We start from the raw sequence: 23,004 nt of genomic DNA, 5'->3' as shown, positions 1-23,004 counted from the left end.
TGCATGCACACACATTTGTTTATTCATGTGGACTACTAGATCACACACTCCATGAAGTTAAAACCTGTCACTCTTATTTAATAATTTATTATTGAGGTAGGGTTTCACTATCTTGCCCAACTCCTAGGCTCAAGCCATCCTCCTGCCTCATCCTTCTGAGTAACTGGGTGACATCAAGGTCCCCTAAAAGCTATTTTTAGCAGTGCTGGGGATCCAATCAGTGCTTTTGCAATACTAGAAAAGGCTTGATCACTGAGCTAGATCCCTAGCCCAAACCTATCATTTTTTAAATCACTGTCTCAAAGTGCCTAGCCTGGCAAACGTTCATAAAATGTTCACAAACGTTCACTGTTCACAAACGCACACAATGTTTAAACATCACGATACCTGTATACAAAGGAATACAAAACTATTTACTTGATGACTCCAACGTGGGGAGGAAATGGACATGCCTAGAAAAAAGAGAAAACACCAAATAAGAAAGAAAATAACTACATGGTAACCGATAGATGAGTAGAGAGCCAGAATTTTCTAATGTATATTTCTTTGAAAATCCTGCTGCTTTGATTTTTGAGCCCTTTTTGCTTTGATTTTGAGCCATGTTTTTATTTGTTACCTAATCAAAAACATTAATTGTTTGCAGAGCAGAAAACACTCAAAACGCTAGGAACGACTACGGCAGAAGGGGAGGAGGAAGGCTCTTTTCTACTAGACGTATCCGATCGGGAAAGGATGCGCTTTTCAGCAAAGATGCTGGGAGGCCTTGGACGCCCAGGCTGCTGCGAGTGGCGGCGGCCGGCGGCCTCGAGTCCCCGGACCACGGCCGGCGCCGCCCTGCTGCGGCTGCCGCGGAGGGAAGAGCAGGCAACGGCGCGTGTGCAGCCCCGAACGGCGAGACAAGAACTCGGAGCCGAGGCCGGGCCAGCGTCAGCCACGAAGGGCCGAGCGGGACCGGGGGGGCGGGGCCGCGGGGCCGCGCGGAAGGGGCGGGGCCGCGCGACGCAGGGAGGCGTGCGCAGGAAGAGGCGGGGCTACGAGTTTGGAGCTCGGCGCGCAGCTCTCGCGAGAGCTGTAGAAAACGGAAGCGCAGTTTGTGCAGGATGCGGTTCCTGGTTGCGTGTCTCCTGCTGAATGTCGCCGCGGCGGGTGAGACCCCTGCCCATCCCATCCTCGCCCCAGGCTCCCTACCTGCATGTCGGCCGGGGGCCGCCGGCCTCGCCTCTCCCCCGCCCGCCCCGCTCCGCCCGCCGGGCCCCGGCCTCGCGGCCCCGGGCCCCTGCCTCCCGCCCGGCCTGCTGGGCTCACTGGTTTTCTCTTTCAGGCCCCACGCCGCTCGCCTCGGGGCCGGACGCCGCGAGTTCGCATGGGCTGATCCCCGTGCAGGAGAAGGGAGCCACCCCAGGCCAGTCTTCTACAGAGAGAGGGACCAGCAGGCCCCTGGAGAGCCGGCCGTCCTCGCCGCAGAAGCCGCCCCCCGACCGGCCTTCCAGCATCGGCGGGACCAGCGCGTCGGAACAGGGGCAGGGCCCCCCGAAAGGAGTCACCAGCGGGTCGGAACAGGGGCAGGGTCCCCCTAAAGGAGTCACCAGCGGGTCGGAACAGGGGCAGGGTCCCCCTAAAGGAGTCACCAGCGGGTCGGAACAGGGGCAGGGCTCCCCTAAAGGAGGTGCCAACGGGTCGGAACCGAGCCAGGGCCCCCCGAAAGGGGTCACCAGCGGGTCGGAACAGGAGCAGGGCCCCCCGAAAGGAGTCACCAGCGGATCGGAACAGGGGCAGGGCCCCCCGAATGGAGGAGCCAGCGGATCGGAACAGGAGCAGGGCCCCCTGAAAGGAGGCGCCAGTCCCTCGTCAGGTAACCAGGAGACCCCCAAGACTGATAAAACCCAGCCGCCTGGAAAAGATCACCCCTCTCTGCAAACTTCCAAAACTAAAGCTGGGGAGAGAGTGACAGTGGACTCGGACCTCTCTTCTCCCCAGCAGGAGGGAGAAGATGAGTCTTCAGAACCTGCTGAAGATGCAGAGCCCAAGGAGGCTGAAGAAGGTGACACAGGGCCTGAAGAGGGCTCACCAGCTGAAGAAGAGAAAAAGATGTCCAGCCCTGCCTCCAATGAGAACCGTGAAGGGACTCTTTTGGATTCCATGAATAGTGAGAAGGATGACCTTTATAAAGACAATTCTGGAAGTGCCAGTGCAGAGAGCAGCCACTTCTTTGCATACCTGGTCACTGCGGCCATTCTCGTGGCTGTCCTCTATATTGCCTACCACAATAAGCGAAAGGTAAGCCTGGTGCTGCCTGGGAGGGGAGTTGCTGGTGTACCCACAGGTCTCCATGGCTTATCTGCCTGTGAGCACTGGGGATTTTAAGACAAACTGCAGCTTTTCCTCAGATCCTGGCAGGATTCCTTGTTCTTGTAAGTCATGTGACCTGTTTCCCCCGAGTCCTGCTGCATTCGGTGCCAAGTTAGGACAAGATTTTATGACATAAGTGGGACCTCCTCCCATGACCTTGACTTTAGATGCTTCACAGCCACAGGAGACCTAACTGAGGCAGAGCTCTTCACTCTCCCATGCCTAAGACAATATATCATTTCTAGTTTCTTTCCCATTCTGTCTCCCATCTATGGTAGATACAAGAACAGATTGAGCTACACTCTGGTATCAATAGCTAGAGCCCAGGACTCTTTTGCACTGATAATTAGAAGAAATTCTGAAAATTACAGATAAAAACATCTTTTATTTCTTCATTAGCACCAGCGTGAAAGGTACCTATATCCCTCAGCAGTCACTCTAATAACAAAGTGATTGTGTTTCCTGTTGAACCCTGAGAATTTAGAAGATAGTTTCAGTAACCTGGTTAAAATTGGAGAATTCAATTCATGATGGCCATCAGGTCTATGGCATTAAAGAATGAGAGAAAACCACTAGTAAAAGTATACATTTCTTATTCTACATATGAGTCTTCATAACGAGAGTGTTAGTATAAGAGTGTGATTGTTGAAGAAGCAAAGTGTGGGTGGAAGAGAATATTTGTAGATGAGAAATAATTACTGATAATGACTTCATAGAGAAAACAAAGATTTGATTAAGGTAGCACACGCCTGCAATCCCAGCTACCAGGGAGGCTGAGGCAGGAGGATTCCAGGCCATCGTGGCAACATAGACCTTGTCTCAGAATTTAAGAAATAATAGTAATAAAGGAATGACCTATCCCAGAGCTCTCAGGGCAGGACTGAACAGGTCTTTGAGTACCCAAGATTTAATCATGCAGGTCCTACAAGCTAGAGCTCAGAGCAATCTTATTCCATCTTGTCATTTCCTATTAAGCAGTATAAAGAATTCTGATGTAATTAGGCCTCATCCTTCTTTTTAAGTTTTTTGTTTTGTTTTGAGGCACTAGAGCTTCAACCCAGGGTTTCTTGCTATATGCTGGGCAAGCACTCTCCAACTACTGCACTCCCAGCCTGACAGAGCACTTGCCTAGCATGCCCTAGGCCCTGGGCTGGTCTCCATCCCAGCATACACCACCCCCACCCCTCCTCAAATCACTGTAGTTCAAATAGGCCTCTTTGTGGGTATGCTTCTCTTTGCATAGTGCAGTGATTAGCAAATGTGCTACCACGTGACTGACTGCCTCTGATTTCAGGGACTGGAATATGTCATTACAGAGCCATCTGTTAATCACTTTTCCTTTGCTTTCCCCAGATTATTGCTTTTGCTTTGGAGGGAAAAAGATCCAAAGTAACTCGGCGACCAAAGGCCAGTGACTACCAGCGTTTGAATCTTAAGGTAAGGAACGGGGAGCCAGGTCTGTGGAAGGGACATGCCACCTGAGGGGGCTCAGCAGTTGATTTGTGTTTGACTGGCGGTGGCAGCTGATTCTGGGGATACTACTGCCATTCCCCCGACCTCCACATACTGTGCACTATCTACAAAGTCAGCAGGAAGAAGCCTTTCTGTCCTCTGCCACAGCTTCTTTGACAGATAAGAGAGCTAACCTGTGCAGAAACATTTCCTCTCCAAGATAGTGGTGACATGAGGACCGAAGCAGCTCCCTAGATGCCCAGGCCTGAGCTTGGTGCACTATAGCAGCTCTTCACACTTGCAGCAGGCATGCGACTCACCTTGGGAATTGTGGTTAAAAAGCAAAACCTATTCACTTAGTATGGGGTGGAGCCGAACTGTGTACATTTCTGGGAGTTCTTAGGGACACCAAATGCTGCTGGAGCCACACTGTGGGTGGCAAGTACTAGACTACTAGACTACACTTCCTGAAAACGAATGAGCCCAGAACCACATAGGCCTTCAGATCCCTGGCACAGCCCCACACTCAGCACTGTGGGCTGACCCTCCTGAGCACAGCCATCTACCTCCTCCAGGGAGAACAGTCCTCCATCCCAAAGTTTAAGAGCTGATCAGGTGCTCCAGAGGTAGCCGGCTAGCCAGATGCCAGCAGGCGTCCTTCCTGCCCACTCCTCAGCAGCATGGAGGCAGTGGCGGAGGAGGCGTGACCCCGCTCCACAGTGTTCCCGTGTTTCCTTCAGGGAGCACAGTTTACTCGTACTCCTTGTACCAGCTACAGAGAAATCATTCCGCTTACAATGTCTCTGCCAGCAGGCATCTTGGGTCAGCTTCCTCAGCTCCGACCTCCTGCTTTCCCTGATATTTGGTATAAGAATTTTTCCTCCTTCATTGTAACTCTTCTGGTTAGAAAAAATGTAGATATGGTGGGCACCATGGTGCATGCCTGTCAGCCCAGCAACACCAGAGGCAGGGGCAGCAGGAGCCCAAGTTGAGGCCAGCCTCAGCAACTTAGCAAGGCCCTATCTCAAAAATAAAAAATAGAATTAAAAAAGGCTGGGGATATATAGCTCAGTGGTAGAGCACGCTAGTTCCATCCCTAGTACCGAAGCAAACACACAAAAATACACGTGAATAACTCAAAACAGTGCAGAAGAGTGTAAGCAGAAGCCAGGGTTCCCAGATTCCCTTCCTCAAGTGTATCCTAGTTCATGTTTTATTTCAGACCAACTTTAAAACTCACCAGTGTTGGACTGGGGTTGTGGCTCAGTGGTGAAGCACCTGCTTAGCTTGTGTGAGGCACTGGATTCGATTCTCAGCCCCACATATAAATAAATGAATAAAAATAAAGGTCCATCAAAAACTAAAAATGTGTATAAAAATAATACTTAAAAAAATTCATCAATGTAGCCCAGTGCAGTGTTGCATACCTGTAATCCCAGCAACTCAGGAGGCTAAGACAGGAGGATCATAAGTTCGAGGACAGCCTCATCAACTTAGCAAGAGCTTCAGCAACTTAATGGCTGTCTCCTAAAACTAAAAACTAAAAAAATTAAAAAGGACTAGGGATGTAGCTCAGTGGGTAAGCCCCCCTGGGTTCAGTCCCCATTACCAAAGAAACAGATCATTTGATGTGCTCTTATTTTTAATTGTTATTTGTATGGTGCTGGATCCATTTGTCTTAGTTAATTTTTAATTTTTTCCCCAAAGTGAAGCCACCCCTATAAATCTTTCTTTTTAATTTGTTCTAATAAGTTATACATGACAGTAGCCCTATAAATCTTTTTTTAATGTTTTTTTTTTTTTTTTTTTTTTAGTTGTGGGTGGACACAATACCTTTATTTTATTTTTATGTGGTGCCGAGGATTGAACCCAGGGCCCCACACGTGCTGGGCAAGCACACTACCACTGAGCCCCGGCCCAGCCCCCTATAAATCTTAGCCATGTGACGTTCCTCTGGAAGACTGTGAACTTCAGCAGTGGACTGTGTTGCTCTGTTTCAGCTCTGATTTCTGCCTGCCACACCCTCGTCCTCCCTGCTGATCTGTTTCTGAATCAAGAGAAATGAGGAGAAAGCACCGTGGCCTAGGAGACGCTGGGGCGTGTGCTTGTGACCCTTGTGCTGCCTGTTCCATTGTCCTTTCCTCGGAGTGTGAGTGGAGGCGCCTGTGGGAACGGGGCCAGGCCTGCACGCCGCGGCCCTGGCCGTGGCTCTGCCCTCAGACTTAGGAAGCCTGCACGAGGAGGGCTTTTCTACTACACCTCCTGGGGCAGGGACGTCCCCTACAAAGATGTAGAAGATGGCGAGATGCTGACCGGCAGAGGGCGCAGGGCACACGGTTCTCTTCAAAGGCTTTAGCAAACCAAACAGCAGACTGAAGAAGTGCTTTTGCCTGAGAGTCTGACCCATCCAGCATGAGCCCCCACGTTGTTCTGGTATTTCTTATTACTTGAGGCAGCGGATCACCTTGTGTTTGGTCGTACTGAACACAGAGCTGGACTGGGGTTTCTGGAAGTAAAGCCTCTTTCCATCATTTTTCATAAGTAGTAATCATCATTGAAACAGGATGTCCTTTGATCCAGCCACTCAGTTGGAGCTTCTTGAAAAGGGCAGTCCAGGCTTCACACATGGAAATGCAGAAGGGTTTCCTCTGCACTTCTTTCAAAAACCTTTTGTGGAACAGGTCTCCCACCAACCCTGTTTTGCTCTTGTTGCCCAAAATAGACAAAATAGGTTTCTATTTATAAAAAACCACTCTGACCATTACTTTTATCTCTGTTAAGATGCCAGTGACAGCTGGTAAAGTTTTCCCTGCTCCCCTGTCAGGAACCTGTTCCCCTGGGGCAGCAGGGTAGTATCCTGAATGGCGCTCTTTGGGTTTTTAATCTTCTCTAGTCTTGCCCTGTTGTCCAGATCCTGAGGAGAGTCGGATCTCAGCTCTCAGGGCCACACAAAGACCGTGTTAGGAGGGAGGCGTGGTGGGCTCCATGCTGTGGCGAGTCGGTCAGTACCTTCCACGTTGCTGCTTGTGCACAGGTCCTGTGTCACCTTGCCCAGCATGGGGAGTCTCAGGCTCCTGGGTTCCTGAGACCCTGGCTGGTGCTGCCTGCTGACCCCCTCCCCTCCTGCTCCCCGTGGCTGGCTTGTGCCATCTGCACGTTGCTTCCTCTGAGCATCCTTCTCCCTACCACCCATCCTCTGTGACTTTCACAAACCCACATTAGTCCCTGTCCTCCTGTTAGGGCCACTGGATGCACTGGACTCATCCTCAGAGCTCAGTCCTGTTCTTGAGGTCAGTGCTGCTGGCAGGCATGGTGGCATGCCCTTTCTTCACGTCCGATGCTGTCCTCGTCCTTGCTGTGGGGATGAGACCCTCAGCCAGGCCTCTGACAGCCTCCCCGTCTTCTCCACCCGTCCTTGCCCTTGACCAGTCATGCTGTGTGTGACGAGTACGGCCAGGTTGTCGCTGAAGCGGACTCTCCTCCCCGTCACGCGGCCTCTCCGCTGCCCTTTCTTCCAGTCGTCTGAACTCCACATCACAAACCTACGTTTTTCTCGTTTCCTGGTTTTAAATCTCCAGCTGACTTCTTTCCGTTCTCCTTGCTCCCCCGTCCACACCCCCACCCACTTCACTTCCCTCTGCTGACTCCCCATGAACCACCTCAGTTGGTTCTGTCCATCTTAGAGAGTCCTGGAAACATCAATCTCCCCAGGATTCTGGCCCAGTCTGAGGCTCTGTCTGGACTTCTCGTGGCTTAGAGAATCAGGTTGTGGACTGGTATCGAGGACTCTGTGTAGTGACACCTTCCTTCCTGCACCTCTCATACAGGCCAAAGCTCCCACCTCTGCCTCTGTGCCTTTGTTCTTAGCGTGCCCCCCCAGCTTCCCATCTTTGTTACTTGGTAAGGTTTTCTCCCTTTCCGAAACCTCCCAATCAAGACCCAACCCAAGTTTCCCTTGTCTGACTGCCTGCCCTGTGCAGTTGCTTCTTGATTCTACCCTAATCTCTGATCTGGAAAGACTGCCCTCGACCCTGTAGCTTTTGCCTAGCACAGTGACATTGCTGGGGACTTGGTAGTTCAGTTACTTCTTCCAGAGATGTTTCTTTCTTCTTGCCACCTGGTTGTGACAGATGAGGGCTTGCACAGCTTTCTGGCTGCTGGTGGCAGTGACCTGGACATGTCGACTTAAAGAGGAGAGCAGGAAGAAAGGTTGGAGCAGGAAGAAGGTTGGCAGCAGCTGTCTCCATGACAAGGGTACCAAGGAACACGATGGGGTTTAAGTTCACTTTTCACCATGGCTGTCTTTCTGCAGGTGGATATTGGCAGCATATTTTCTGAGTTTGTGTGGTTGGGGGCAAGCTGTTGAGGCATCTCAAGCCAGGGGGTGGGGTGGAGCCACAAGAGGTGCCTCTGCATTAGGAGGAAGGGGCTGCAGTCGTGGACAGTTTGAAAAGACCTGTCGCGTAGCTATGCATACTGACAAGTTTCTCTGTGATGGCTTTTAATGAAACACTGGGTGATAGGGCTCTGCCTCCAGAATTCCCCGTGGTAATGCTTGCGTCTTTTCCATGCCAGTTCCTGTCACGTGGTCCTGCATGTGGGCACCTGGGCATGCACACAGCCTGAAGCCCTTGCAGGAAGCTCGCCCCAGGCACTGCCTTGCTGGAGCAGGCTCAGTGGCGAGACGTTGAGGCTTCACCCAGAGCTGGCGCGGCTCCCCTCCGCTGGCTCCCAAGTCAGATGTGGGCTTCCTGAACATTCCCACTCAGAAACCCCTCTGGGACGGGCCCAGCTGTGAGCTGCACAGCACTCGAAGCTGCCTGCAGAGCCAGCCCCTCACGCTCCAATAGGCGTCTTTAGTTCATAAACTAGCGGGTTAAGTACATGATCAACTGTTGAGATTGTTTCCCTTCTTTGTTTGCCCAATGACTGGGTTGTCATGGTTTAGCATTGTTTTATATTTTCAGTTCTTTGTAACTTAATCATATAATTTTATTTTTTTAAAACTTATTTGGTCTAATGATATTTTTCAGTACATGTTTAATGAGCTTCTATAAATGCCATCTCAATGTGATTTTGTCACTGAATGGAAACCAAAATAAATTTCAGATATCAAAGCAATGAAATCATTGAATTTATTAATTCTGTATCAAAATGTACTAAAACAAGGCCCTTGGTACTTCAGGTAGTAAGTGAAAAGGTTATTTTTCTTAACCTTTGACCATTAATCATCTCCCTGTCTGTCCTTCATGCTGGCTGAGCATTCCTGACTGAAATCAAGAACTCTTGAATTTTACAAAGCTCTCTGAGTGCCACTGTGACCTCACGTGACAAGTCGAAGTGCAAAAATTTTGTTTATAAAATACTCATGGTCTGTATATAAGGCATATGTGAAACAGGAATGCATTTTGTGGCCTGGGGTGTAGCTCGGGGGCAGAGCGCGTACCCGGCCCTGAGTTCCATCACCAGCACCACAGGAAATATGTGTTCAGACCTGAGTCCCATCCCCAGGACATCTCACTGGGTTGAATCAAAACACAGGAGTGGGAATACACACCCTGGAGATGTAGCCTCAAGGCTGCCCACAGGGGCAGCAGGACCAGTTAGGAGGAAAGGCATTTTCAAGGTAAGGAAGACCACCACCTGCCCCCAGGAAGAGCTCCCACTGGAGACCTCGTCCAGAAATCAGAACAATCAGTGCTTTCTATGTGCCAGAAATAAATGCAGTAGAGGCACGACGGGTGAGTCAGGGTGCCCCGAGGAGCTACTTCCTCTTCTGGGCCCGCACCCTCGAGCGGAGGTCCTTGAGGTCCAAGTACAAGTTCCGCTTCAGGATGGCACTGCTGCACAGCAGGGCGCCCTGCAGGGCCCCCATCAGCCCGCAGGTGAAGATGTCCTGGCCTGGGAGGCAAGAGCACAGGCCGTGAGTGTCCACCCACGTGGGGAGCAGGAGGGCACAGGGCTCAGGGTCACAGCCCCCTCAGTCAGTCCCACTGCAGGACTTTGGGTGCCAGGGAGGCCCAAGGTCACAGATCCTGGCAGAATGGGCAGTATACCTGTCAGGTAGAGGTTGGGGATGGGGCTCTGGGCCCTGAGGGAGGCCACCACGTGAGGATGCAGGCGGCCCAGATCATGGTCAGCCCCGTAGGTGGCCCCTCGGGGGGCAGCCAGGAAGAACTGATTGGTCAGCGGGGACCCTCCCGTGGCGCTCTCCACCTAAGGCAGCAGGCAGGCAAGGTTCAGGGCAGCTCCGAAGACCCGGTTCTGCCTCCCGGACGAGGGCCCCACCCCAGCACAGGGCAGGGACACCCAGGGTCTGTCCTCACTCGCACACCCGCCCACCTTCCCCTCCAGCCTAGGGAACAGCTGCAGGGCCAGGGTCTCCCCCACCTGCACGCCCGCTCACCTTCCCCTCCAGCTGTGGGAACAGCTGCAGGGCCGCAGACACAGCAGCTTCCACGAAGGAGCTTTTGAAGGCCTCGTAGTCCCGGCCGCGCTTCCCCTGCGGCTCCTCCTGCCACTCCTCGAACCACTCGTAGGCAGTGGGTAACAGCACGATCATAGTGGACCTGTCTGGGGACGCAGAGCAGGGTCACTGCTGTGCAGCCCTGCCCACTGCTGTGCAGCCCTGCCCACCGCTGGCCCAGGCAGCTTCACCGCCCAGCCCCACCTGGGAAGCGGGCCGGCCAGGTGGGGTCCTTGCTTGAAGGGGAAGTGATGAAGAACAGGGGGATGAGCTGCACGGCCTTCTCCCTGGGCGCGGAGAGGTAGCGCTGCATCCTGTGGGGACGTGGCCAGATGTGGTGCCCTGTGAACCCTTCCGGGGTCCCGGCCCCGACTGCTTACCCCAGTGTCCAGGCAGGAGGCCCCGAGGGTTGAGGCCAGCCGACACCTGCCCCGCACTGCACACAGGGTCCCGTGGCGGACAGCCGACACCTGCCCCGCACTGCACACAGGGTCCCCACGCCAGCCGACACCTGCCCCGCACTGCACACAGGGTCCCCACGCCAGCCGACACCTGCCCCGCACTGCACACAGGGTCCCGTGGCGGACAGCCGCACCAGCACCTGTGCCCAAGCACACCCGCTTACGCGTCATCCATGTCGGTGTCAAAATAAACGTAGTAGTTGGTGGACTGCAGACCCAAGTCCTGCTTGGTTCCTCTCAGGCCGATGAAGACAGAGAACGTGGCCAGGCCCGGCCGCACCATCTGCAGCTGCTGCTTCACACCTGCCGGACGGTGAGGCAGGCCGGTGGAGCTGCGGGCAGACCCAGGCCCTGCTCCGGACGTCTGCAGCTGGTCCTCAGCGGCCAGCTAGGAGGGCCAGGCCTTCTGCCCGCTCGTCTGTCTCCCGCCCGCCACACGGAGCCTGATCCAGCTCTGCACAGGTGATGCCCAGCCCTGGGCTGCCCCTGGCGGGCAGCACCTGCAGAGCAGCTGGCTACCTGCTCCATCACCCCTTGAGGCCTACGTGAGGAGCAGATGACAAGGTGAAGACCAGGTGGGCAGGTCTGCCGTGGCCTTGTCTCAGCATTTACACGGCTGTCGTTCCTTCCGAGCTCGTCGTCAGCGTGGCCGTGCGTGTGCCGGAGGCCAGCCAGCACGGCTCAACGCTCCACGGCCGGCGGAGGGCACAGCACCTGCAGAGCAGCGCCCGAAGGTCCCCGGCAGAGGACCCCAGACCAGCTCTTAGAAAACGCCCATGATCTCGTCCGCCTCCCGCCCCCTCCAGCCGCCACCTCCAGCCGCTCTGCTGCCCCCACTGAACGAGGACCGCGGATGCCCTGAAACGTACTGGGCCCTGCGGCGCAGGCCCTGGGCACACAGCGGTCACAGGAGGCCCGTCGCTTGGAAGAGGCTTTCTGCAGGACGGTACGAGGGACCACTCGCTGAGGGCTGGGGGCACAGGGAAGCATCAACGACGACGGCAGAGCCCCAGCCCTGGGGCGCACGGTGACAGAACGTGGGCTTCCACAGCGGCTCCCACCCAGGTCCTACATCCAGGCGGGGCACAGGCAGGCGCCGGGAGAAACCCCTGGTCTCCAGAAGCCCCTCAGAATGGCCTCTCTCCCCAGATCCGTCCCTCGACCACCCCCGTGTCCCCGGCCTGTGGATGGAAAAAGGCTCCTCTGCCAGGCTTCCCTCTTCCACTGCTGGTCAGCTGGCCTTGCCGGTCCCAGAGGCCACCAGATATCCGGCTCCCCTCTGAGAGGCAGGCCAAAACAGCCCCACCCCAAGAGCTGGGAAGAAGGAGCCCCCCAGCTCCTGGGTCTCGGTCAAGCCTCACACTGCCTCTGTGGAACAGCACACGCGGGGCTCACCTGGAGAGCCTCTGGACTGCCTGGGGACCACGGTGCCTGAGCTGGGACTGCTCAGGGCCAGGGTGTGCACGGGGCGAAGCCCAGAGTGGGACTGGGGTGCTGCCAGCCTGGAGGGGAGCAGGCCAGGCGGGCGCCGGCTTCTCAGGGCAGGGTTCCTGAGAGAGGAGGGGGCAAGGCTGGCGCATCCAGCCAGGCCGCCCGCTGCCCTGCCCTGGGCAGTCTCTGCTATGCCCCACTCAGTCACCCCGAGAGACACCTCTCTGCGGACACGGCCTGGTGACCCCACCCACGTGGCTTTGGGTTTGGTTTGGTTTTGGCAGCAGGGCCACGTAGCCACGTCCCCAGCCCAGGACTTAGACAGCTGCCCAGCTGCTGTGGTTTTGGTAAGGGTCCCCCAAAGGCCATATAGTGAAGCTTGGTCACCAGTCTGCAGTGCTACTGGGAGGTGGTTCGACCTTTGGGAGGTGGGGCCCAAAGGGAGGCTGAGTTCCCTGGTGTGTCTTTGAAGCAAACATTGGGCCTCTGTTTTTCTGGTACTGGGGATTGAACCCAGGGGTGCTTAACCACTGAACAACGTCCACAGCCCTTTTTATTTTTTGTTTTGAGACAGGGTCTCATTAAGTCACTTAGGAACTTGCTAAGTTGCCGTGGCTGGCCTTGAACTTCCAATCCTCCTGCCTCAGCCTCCCAAGTCACTAGGATTACAGGGGTACACCACCATGTCCAGCCTTTTCTCTCTTTGGTTCCCATGAGGCAGACAGGCCTCCACTACACCTCCCACTGTGGCAAACTGCCACCACAGGCCCCAAAACAACAGAGCCAAGTGACCAAGACTGAAACCTCTGAAACTGTGAAGCAAAACACGCTTTCTTTTTTGAGTTGATTATCCCAGGTATTTTATCACAGCGACGCAAAGCTGACTGAGGTGCCATTTTAAACCTTAGAGACAGTTACAGCTGCCACCTCGCCCCACCCGTGCCCCACTAGAAAACCCAGGACCACACTTTTCTACCAAACGACTTTGCTTCTGGGCCTCCCTGGCATTCCCTCGAGGGGACAGCTCCCTCCTCACTGCTCTCCAGACACCACTGACAGCCACGGACTCCATCCCAGCCACATCCGGGGCTGCTCTGTCCTTCCCACCTCCTGCCCCAGCCAGAGGCCTTCGTCCGGACCTGTCTTCCCTCCTGAGTGACTGGTCCCCTCTGGTCAGCAGCCTCCATTCCCCACATCACACCAGAGCTTCAAGTCACACACTGTCCCGACGTGACTTCCCACCTCACTGGCCCCGACGTCCCCTGTGGCTGACCAACGCTCCTGCCCCTTCCAGTGAGGCCCACAGGAGCACTAAGAGCCTGGCTTTTGCTCCTGATGCTCCGAGCTGGGCAGCAGGAGGAGGCTGATCCACCTGTCAGGGCCGCCACCTCCCTAACCACCGTCACTGGGGCGCGACGCGGAGTTTTTATCTGGTAAGACAGAGGGATGGTGTCACCTAGGCTGAGAATGTCCAGGGGGAGAGGCAGCCGCACGGAGCGGTCTTACCTGGAAGACAGCGGGCACTCTCTGGCAGCAGGTGCTCGTAGGTGTTGAACAGGCCCGCGCTGGAGACCACAGTGGGGCAGTAGATGTTCACCAGCTCTTGTCCCTTCTTCACACTGACACCTGCAGTACAGGAGCCTGGCTGAGACTCTGAGCACCAGGAAGACTTCCACAGGTCTCCTGGCCTGCACCCCGTCTCCTCAGACCTGGGGTCCAGCCTGTGGAGGGCCAGCAGGGAGGTGACCACAAGCACCCCACCTCTGCCACAGTCGTTCCTGGCTCCCTCCTGGCTCCCTCCACCCCACAGCGCACTGGCTCCCAGGTTCCTCTGCTGCTGCCAGAGGCCTATACCCAAACTCTCTAAGGACACCTTGACCTTCTGTGATCTGGTCCCTTCTGTGTCCAGCTGCATCTCTGCCACGCTCACAAACAGTCAATATCTGACACCTGCTGGCCTCCAGCAGCCTACCAAAGGCACAAGTTGCTCACTCCATCCATCACTAAGCAAACCCTGAAGGCGTACAGACAGACAACCTGTTGTCCTGGTTGCAGGGGGGCTGAGGCAGGAGGATGGCAAGTTTAGCCCAAAAGAGCAACACACTGAGATCCCATCTCAAAATAAGTAAATAAAATAGAGAATATACAGCCCTGGGCTAAGGACCTAGCTCAGGGGTCAAGTGCTTGCACAGCATGTGCAAAGCCCTGGGCTCCATCCCCAGCACTACCAAGAAAAATACGACACAGCCCCACAATCAAGGAGGGGGTCACGGATCACTGGACAAATATTCTTATCTACGGAGTAAGTAATTACGAACTGCTCTCTGGAGACCACGTAACCCTTTCATTCCCAGACTCATCACTACGCCACCCGCCACTGCTCTGCAGCAGATTTAGCCTTTCTAAATTTAGCTTGCACGGGGTTGGTTCCTCTGGACCTTGTGCCCACAGGGACCCCAAAGCCCACAGCATGGTGCTCACCGCAGGCTTTCCCAGCTGAGTCCAACAACACGGTCTGCACAGTGGCCTTTGTGAGGACAGCGCCCCCAGCTTGCTGAATCACAGGGATGGTATGAAAGGCGATCTCACTGGAACCCCCTCGGGGATAAAAGGCTCCTTGCAGGTAGTGGTCGACCAGCAGAGCGTGCATGGAAAAGGTGGTGTGGCTGGGGGTCACACCTACAGGAAGAGGGGAGGGAGGGTAGTGAGCAGGGACCCAGGACCACTCAGAAGGGAACTCCACACCACCGAGTCCATCCTAGGACCCCAGGCTCCCAGGGGCAAGGGCCACAGAAGAGCTATCTCCATCCCACCAGTGCCTGACAACCTTGGGGCCAGTCGGAAGGTTGAGCCTGCAAACTAGCGTGTCACCAAGGCCAGGAGCCTGGTGGTGGCCAACAGAAAAATCAGCCAGAGACTTCTCCACAGGCTGCAGAGGCCAGGGCCACTGTGGTCCGTCTGTCGGCCAGGCGGGGTCGGGAAGGAAGATGAAGAGGCCACGCCCCTGTCCAGGGACACAGAGCCTGCAGCTAGTATGCACCGTAGGTGGGGAAGATGTAGCTGAGCACGGCCTGGAGCTCAGAAGAGGCCCCCAGCTGCTGCAGGACCTCAGTCAGGCTCCGGGTGGACGCATGCAGGAACGGAAAGAACCGAGTCAGCAGCCTGCACTTGCTGAGAAGCTGAGCCATGCGCAACGGGAGAAATTTCAGCAAGATGGCATGAACAACTCCATCGGCTACCACCTGGGAAAGAAGCCGAGCGTGGGAACAGGCCCCGCTCTGGGGCAGCTGCAACCGAACGTCTCTCCCGACACCTCCCAGCAGCCGAGGGCCAGCAACACCTACCCCTGTGAGCACTGCTGAATTGGGATTTTAGTGTGTATTTGTTTCTGTGTTTGCTGTTTGCGGTGCTGGGGATTGAACCCAGCGGCGCTCTGTCACTAAGCTGCACCCCCAGGCTTTCTGAGACAAGGTCTTGGCAAGGCATGTGCCTGTAATCCCAGCAACTCTAGAGGCTTAGCTGAGAGGATTGGAGGTTCGAGGCCAGCCTGGGCAACTTGGCAAGACTCTATCTCAAAATGAAATCTAGAAAGGGCTGTGGACGTAGCTCAGTGGTAGGCTGACTCTATGCAGTATAAATAAATAAACGAATTAATGCCAGGACTTGCTAAGTTGCCCAGGCTGATCTTGAACTGGGGATCCTCCTGCCTCTGTCCCCCAACACCACAGCTGGCGTTACAAGTGTGCACCACTGCACCCAGCCTGAATTTGGAAAAAAACCAAAACTCTGTACTCTGAATATTTCCTTTCCTGCACACTCAGGTGAGTCTTCTCTACTTATTAATTTCCTGGTCAGATTCCTTTTCAGAAATCCCATCTCAGAAGAAATAAAAAGGAGCAGAGAGCTATCACCTGGAAGTCAGCATAGTCAGCAGAGCAGAGTGCCCTCCGGAGGCCAGAGCAGGAGTGGCAGCTGCCGAGCCCTGCCCACTCCAGCCATTCCTCTGCCCAGCCCTCTACTAATGAGGAAGGTCAGTCTTGGGAATAAACTGGGGTCCTGAGCAAGTCTAAGTTACCTTCACCAGCTTCATGTACTTGTCGATGGCATCTTTTTCCTGGGGAAACTTCTCCTTGAGGCCTTGAATGTATGCTTTCTTCCCGCTGTACAGGGGGAACTCCTTTCGGCCACTGGGCCTATCTAGAACCACTATGTCAAAAGGCGAGGACAGGGAAGCCCAATCCAGCTGCCCTTCAGTAATCTGGTCCAAGATAAAGCGGCCAATGGAGCCCTCCTGCACGCTTCCAATGTAATGGATCCCTGTTGGGGGGTGGGAAGAGAAGGTGGCACAGGGATAATGGAACTGAACCTTGGGAAGGGAACAAGAAAGTAAAGTGGAAGAGATGGTGCAGAGGGCTGCCCTCCTTCCTGCAGGGAGGTGGCAGAGCAGACACGACCAGATCAGCAGGTATGGCTGTCAGACAAGGAAAGGGGTGCCCAGAAAGAAGATGGCAGCCACAGGACAGAGGAATGTGCGACCCCCAATGGCTCCTCCCGCCCTTTTCCACACAAGCCTAACCTGTGTCAAACTCAAGGCCTTTTTTTCCAAAGGTATGACAGCAGCCCCCTGCCTTGGTATGCTGCTCCAGGACCAGGACCCGCTTGCCAGCTTTAGCCAGAATCGCAGCTGCAGCCAGGCCCCCGATTCCACTGCCAATCACCACCACATCCAGGTTCTCTGGCACATGACTCGTCGAGAAAACTGCAACAGAAGGGAGGAGGAAGAGGGTGCGCTTCTCAGGCAGGGGCAGGAAAATGGCAAAGACGGAAAAACCAAAGACTCCCCCCGAAGAAACCTCAGAGCGGTTTAGCATGCAGCCCTTGACTGCAGCTGGGAGGGGGTGCTCACGACCAGTCAGTGATGTGTGTTGGTCTGAACTAATTTAACAACGACCACTCCATACCTGGGGATGGGTACAGCTTTGAAAAAAAGTAGGCATCAGTTAACTACAGGATCAAAGAGAGAAAGAGGACAACAGTACAGGTGGGTAAACCTCAGTGTAGATCCTTCTGAGGGAGCAAGAGCCAGGAAAGAAAACAGGGTTGTGGCTCAGTGGTAGAGCGTTTGCCTAGCATGTGTGAGGCACTGGGTTCCCTTCTCAGCGCGGCATGTAAATAAAAAAAGAAAACAAATGTCCATTAACGACTGAAAAATATATTTAAAGAAAAAGGAGTGGGGATGGGGAAATGCTAGGGGGCAGGCTGGCAGCTTCAGGAACCAGCCATACACAAGCTGGGTTTCTTTGGAAGATGTAGGGTCTGCAAGTGCCCCCAGAGCAGCTGGGGTGCATGTGGTTCTTCCAGATACTGATTCAGAGGCTCAGGCAGGACTGAGCTGCCCAGAGGCTGCTACTCTGAGAAATCACAGCACCACCCCCTGCACTGGGGAGGAGAGCGAACACCTTAAGAGGAACAACTGGTGCTGTACGGGTATTTCCATATACATTTAGTCTTTAAAAATCTTCCTAGTGCCAGGCATGGCAGTGCACACCTGTAATCTCAGCTACTCAAGAGGTCAAGGCAGGAGGAACACAAGTTCCAGGCCACGAAGTAGGAAGGGCTGGGGATGTAGCACAGTTGCAGAGCACTCACCCAGCATGTGTAGCCTGAGTTCAACCCCACTACCACACACACACACACAAAGAAAAAATGTATCGTCTGACTGTAGCGAGACTGGTCACAAGGGAAAAAAATCTACAAGCAAGAGGGCCGCTGGAGATCAATGGGATACTTTGGAGGCGGGGGGTCGTTCGTTTTGTTTTTTGCTTATTTTTCCAGCAATACTCTCTCTAACCTTGCAGGCAACCCCACCTGAGTTTCCTATCGACTGGAGCAACGGGCTTAGAGCTGAGGAGCCCTGTTGAGCCTCTCCCAAGTTTAGAATCCAGACTAGGTCCTATGAGCTGGGACCATGCCTACCCCATCCAATCCCTTGGCCGGCAAAGCCATTTCCTCTTGCAGTGGGGAGAGGTTTCTGTGGGCGAAAGCTGGGGTCAGAAAGTCAATGGGGAAAGTCCCGCTTCCGCAAAGGCTGCAGGGCAGGGAGGCGCCAGCTATGCCAAGCCCTTGGCACCGCCGAGCTTGCAAGTGCAAAGTCATCACCTCACACCTACGACGGGACCCACGTGCAAGGAGGTCTTCCCGGCACTTTGTCACGGGGAAACTGAGGCCAGTCCAGCTGGCAAGGCCCTCGAGCGCTGCGCGGACCGCTGGTCCCGCTGACCTTGCTTGAGGATCCTCTTCCTGGCCTCCCGGTCGGTCACCAGGGGCGCGGGCGGCCGCCTGACGTCCTGCGAGAAAGGGTTCGGGGAACGCCCGGCGAACTGCCCCAGGTAGGCGCGGCGGATGCCCGCGAGGAGCAGCAGCAGCAGCAGCAGCAGCAGGACCAGCGCGAGCCACATCTTGCCTGCAGACGCGTCTGGTCCGAGTTGCAGTTTTCTGACCAGCCGCACGGTCCTCGGGGTCCGGGGGGGGCGTGGAGGCAGCTATGGCCACGCCCACGCGAAGCGGGCGCCGGGCTCGGATTGGACTTCCGGCCCCCGTACCTGCCGAGCTCCCGGCCTGCCGGGAAGTGCGGCTGGCGGCCGAGGCGGCGTGCGCGTGCGCGAAGCAGACCGAGGGCGCCGCCTGGGCGTGCGGACCCGGTGAGCGGGCGGCGCGGGGGGGAGGCCGGGTCGCGGGGCCGCGCACGGCCGGGAGGCGCGCACCCTGGCCGAGGCCGGAACCGGGCGGCTTGGGGCCCGAAGGAGACCCCGCCGCTCCTCGCCGCCCGCGGCCGGGGCCCACTGCGCCCTTGGCCAGCCCCGCCGGCCCGGGCCTTGCGATGGGCGGCCTGAGGGCCGACCCCGGGGCGCGCACCGGCGGGGGCAGCGTTGGAAGCCCTGCCTGGCGGGCCCGGCGGGCGCGCCGCGTTCTGAGCGTCCACCATCCGGGCAGCCAGGCTGGCGCTCGAAGCCCCCGACGCCCCTGCGCCCGGAGACCAAGCCCCCGAGGCCCAGAGCTGGGCCCTGCGCCTCGCCGCTGGCTGGCTGCCGGTCCCCGGAGCTGCGCGCCGAGGCGGCCCCGCTCCGCTTCCTTCCCACCGCCAGCCGGGTGGCGGGGGCGGCCCTCGGCCCGGCGGCTCGTCGATTGAGAATCAGTGCGCACCTCGATAGAGGCCTGACCGAACCGAGAGGCCAGAGTTGTTTTCTGTTTTCTGCAGAGCTGAGGCTTCACGGGCCTCCGGGACTTCGGTGCGCACGGAAACCAGCCGCACCCTGGCGATGGCGCGGAGGGACTGTGGTCTTAGTCCGGGTCTGAACGAGTGCCAGGAGGAAGACAAAGGTAGAACTGCTGGACCCGAGGCTCTCCTGTAGCATCAGATCTCAGACCTCAGTAGACCCCCTTTGAGCCCCAGGACAAAGCTCATTTGAACAAATGACTTTGAGTCATGAATGAAAATTTTCGCTCTTTCCATAATGAAAAAGAATTTAAAGACGGACAGGTAAGCTTGCCTGTATGGGAAAGATGTTGGTTACAGATATGTTGTTAATAATAATGATGAGACACGATATCAAAAGAATGTGAAGATTTAGGAATAAATAGGAAAATGATCTCATAGCTTTTTGTTGTATTAAAGGAGATTCAAGGCTGGGGATGTTGATCAGTGGTAGGGAGCTAAACTAGCACGCATGAGGCCCCGGGTTTCATCCCCACCACCCCAGAAAAGGAGATTCTGTTCACTCCTGCCTCATCTCCCTTTCCTGATAATTTGATTTCTAAATGGCTTATGAAAGTTTGTTTGGGTTGGGGGAAATTTTTCTGATAAATCCCCCAAGAAGTCTATAGTTCCTCAGTGTTATATACCTTTCATCCTCCCTGTCAAACACCACCTCACCTGATTATCCTCAGGACTCTTGGTTCACTGTGCTGTATCTTCCTTGGACTTGGTGTCTACACCTGTGTTCTGCACCTTTTCCTCCATCTTACCTGCCCCAGAAATGGTCTTAAACTTAGTTTGTGGGATTGAGTGGCTAGAACAAGGACACAAGTTTTACTTTGAAACTCTAGGAAGGTTTTCCTTCCTACAGGAAGCTCTGGACACTACTGGTCTGTGGTAGAGGACGAATCCTGGGTATATGTACTTCTACAGGGAGTTGTTTAGCACCATGAGTCACAAAATTTTTTGAACCAAAGTTTCAAGAAAATTTGAGTTAGATATTTCAGAGCTTTGTACTATGTTAAGGGGTGTGTAATTCCAGCAGCTGAGGAGGTTCAGGCAAGAAGATTGTAAATTCAAGGTCAGCCTCATTCACTTAGTAAGGCCCTAAGCAACTTAGTGGGACCCTGTCTCAAAATAAAAAGAGCTGGAGATGTAGCTCAGTGGCAGAACATCCCTGGGTTCAATCCCTGAATTACCTGAAAAAAAAGGGTGTCGTGGGGAGAGCATCAGAGAAACATAAGAGAAGGGCCCTGTGTGGACCTTACAGAGAAACTTGTGCTCTGTTGAAGGGCCAAAAGAGAAGCGAGGCGCCATTGTAGTTGCAGTTGGTGAAGCAGGCCACTCGAGGAAGTAGAACCCAGCTGGAAGGGATACGAGAGGTGGAGATGGGGTATGTTCTGCACAAAAACCAGTCAGATCAAGGGTTGAAGGTCAGGAGAGTAGCTGCTGCCAGTGTGTTGCCTGGATTGTCATGGGCTTTGATGTGTTGAACACAGGCCAGTTTTGGGGAGTCTGGTCAGCCATGATATATCTGGGCTGCCATTCTTGCTTCCAGGATATAAAGAAGTCAAAACTGTATATAAGGAGCGTAAGGAGCGTTAGTTGGCAAAAATTAACAGGAGGATTAGAGTAACAGGATAATTTAGGATTCCAGGGCCTTGACATAAGCAATGATTCCTTTGCTAATTATTTTCTTTTCATTACTGATTTTTTCTTTAATTTAGAGAAAACATTCACATTGTTCAGAATCTAAAAATCACAGGAGGATATACATATAGTGAAAACTACCTCCCCCTTGTGTCCAGCCACTTGATTTTCCTGCTGGAAGCAAAGTTACTACCTCCTGGGATGTAACTGGAAATAGCCATTCCGAGGGATTTATGTGTCTTTATAAATGCAGTGGTGGGAGAACCTGCATTCTCTGCTTTGCCCTTTCTTAAGAGGTCATGAAGACGCGCCCACCAGGCATTCTCATTCTTCTTCAGGCCTGTGGTAGCTCACTGGATTCCAGTGCTGTAGTTGTTTTAATCAGTCCATTTGTGGACTTGTGGGCTCTCTTCAGCCTCTTGCTATCATAAATAGTGCTGCAGGGAGTGACACCGTCAAGGTACATGTCATTTTGCACAGGGATGAGTGTCTGGTAGGTGAAGTACTGGAATACACGTGCAGACCCAAGATGTGCACGTGTGGTTTTGTCAGGTACGACCGACTGTCCCGTGTGGGCACTCTAGCCAACAGAGTCTTAGCAAATTCTTTTGTTTTGTTTTGTTTTGTTTTGTTTTGTTTTGGGGGTAGTCACTGGGCTGGAAATCGAACCCAGGTCCTTCCACATGCTACATAAGAGCTGTATCACTGAACAACACCCCAAACCCCTAAACTTTTTGACCTTTGATAATCTGACAACTGCAACATTATGTCAGAGTATCTGTGATATGAATTGCAAACAGTTGACGAAACATTTTTGCTGTGTCTCATTTGGGTTTTAACTCTAGTAGGAGGAAGTTCTGGCTGAGCAGAAAGGCCAGGGGAAACTGCTTCACTGAACTTTCTTACTCAGAGTCCTGAGACCTTTGCCAGAGTTAAGAAATGGGTATAAGATTTTTGAGATAAGTGCAGTGGTGCACACTTATAATCCCAGCTACTCAGGAGGCTGAAGCAGGAGGATCACAAGTTCAAGACCAGCCTGGGCAACTAGTAAGACCCCCCTGGTCTCAAAATAAAATAGAAAAGTTTGAGGGTGAAGCTTAGTTGTAGAACACTTGCCTAGTATGCACACGGCCCTTGGTTCCTTCCCCAGGACCATCAAGAGACGATTTTGAGAAAACATTAATTGAGCTTTTTTGTTTTTTTCTTGTTTTTTTTTAATGCGTTGGGGATGAAACCCAGGACCTTGTACCTGATAGGCACGAGCTCTGCCACCACATTATCTCCCCAACCCACAGTTTTTCTTCACACCATGTTAAACAGGTTTTTCATGACAGTATTTCTCTGGAGTTATGTCTTTTGTGATTCTGGGTAAAGGTGCAGCATTTAAACTGTGGTCCTGGGGGAATCGATATGTCCTGGGAGGTTGATCCTGGCCTGTCTCACAGGGTGAAAGAGCATCTCCTGGGGATTGTGCGTCACGTGAGGAAGATGGCGGTGCCCTCGTGGACTTTGCAGGAATTCCTGTACGTATCACACTCGGCGCCTCCTGCCAGCACATACCTTTGCTCTGCTGCTTTGCCGGCCAGGCTTGGTGCTGGGCACTGGGGACACGGGCTGGTAGGTGCTCCCCTGCAGGAGCTCACGCTGCGGAGTCGCAGACAGGCCACACCACCTCTGTCTAGTTGGGTAGTTGCCGTAGGAAGCAGAGCGTAAAGCGGTGGGTGCCAGAGCACTCGAGAGTCCCAAGGACTCGAGCGAGTGTCTGCCTGTCTGCTGTTGGAGGAGCACTTGCCCTTGTCCTCTCGTCGCCCTGCTTCCACATTGCAGTGGAAGTCTCCAGGTGTTCACTCTGAAGTTCCCTTCAGTGCCACAGGAGTTCAATCCCCAGCACTAGCCCTCAAAAAATAGTTTAATGGACCCATCAGTGCCGACCAGAGTCT

The 23,004-nt window shown here is 54.2% G+C and overlaps 3 protein-coding genes across 9 annotated transcripts in view; 2 read left to right on the top strand and 1 right to left on the bottom strand.

Annotated features, from left to right (window-relative positions):
• Nucleotides 1-1,051: 1,051 nt before the first annotated feature.
• On the top strand, nt 1,052-8,937 carry Tgoln2 (trans-golgi network protein 2). Of its 2 annotated transcripts, XM_047522743.1 has the most exons (5): nt 1,052-1,146; nt 1,322-1,550; nt 1,593-2,277; nt 3,703-3,786; nt 5,802-8,937. In XM_047522743.1, exons 1-5 carry the CDS (start codon nt 1,101-1,103, stop codon nt 5,805-5,807), a joined length of 1,050 nt encoding a protein of 349 aa, XP_047378699.1. In that variant the 5' UTR covers nt 1,052-1,100; the 3' UTR covers nt 5,808-8,937. The 2 variants fall into 2 exon arrangements, with proteins under 2 accessions (XP_047378699.1, XP_047378697.1); XM_047522741.1 differs by having other exon boundaries at nt 1,322-2,277.
• On the bottom strand, nt 8,914-18,750 carry Retsat (retinol saturase). Its single transcript, XM_047522735.1, has 11 exons — nt 18,440-18,750; nt 16,736-16,918; nt 16,235-16,476; nt 15,200-15,401; nt 14,641-14,838; nt 13,666-13,785; nt 10,893-11,031; nt 10,472-10,581; nt 10,208-10,374; nt 9,858-10,017; nt 8,914-9,702 (listed from the first exon to the last, which is right to left on the bottom strand). Exons 1-11 carry the CDS (start codon nt 18,615-18,617, stop codon nt 9,566-9,568), a joined length of 1,836 nt encoding a protein of 611 aa, XP_047378691.1. The 5' UTR covers nt 18,618-18,750; the 3' UTR covers nt 8,914-9,565.
• An 82-nt stretch (nt 18,751-18,832) lies between these two features.
• Elmod3 (ELMO domain containing 3) overlaps nt 18,833-23,004 on the top strand; it is a 20,825-nt gene continuing 16,653 nt past the window's right edge. For 4 of the 6 annotated variants that reach the window (XR_007104672.1, XM_047522738.1, XM_047522737.1 and 1 more), the window contains exons 1-3: nt 18,871-19,539; nt 19,683-19,699; nt 22,510-22,587. Coding sequence is in view for 5 of the 6 variants with exons in the window: in XM_047522738.1 (XP_047378694.1) it covers nt 19,479-19,539; nt 19,683-19,699; nt 22,510-22,587 (156 nt within the window). In the remaining variant the exon portion in view is untranslated. The other 2 variants (XM_047522740.1, XM_047522739.1) reach the window with 2 other exon arrangements.

Source organism: Sciurus carolinensis, chromosome 13 (genome assembly GCF_902686445.1).
Source record: "Sciurus carolinensis chromosome 13, mSciCar1.2, whole genome shotgun sequence".
Lineage (NCBI taxonomy): Eukaryota > Metazoa > Chordata > Mammalia > Rodentia > Sciuridae > Sciurus > Sciurus carolinensis.
The sequence above is the reverse complement of the archived record's forward strand: the minus strand, read 5'-3'. Positions and strand labels throughout refer to the sequence as shown.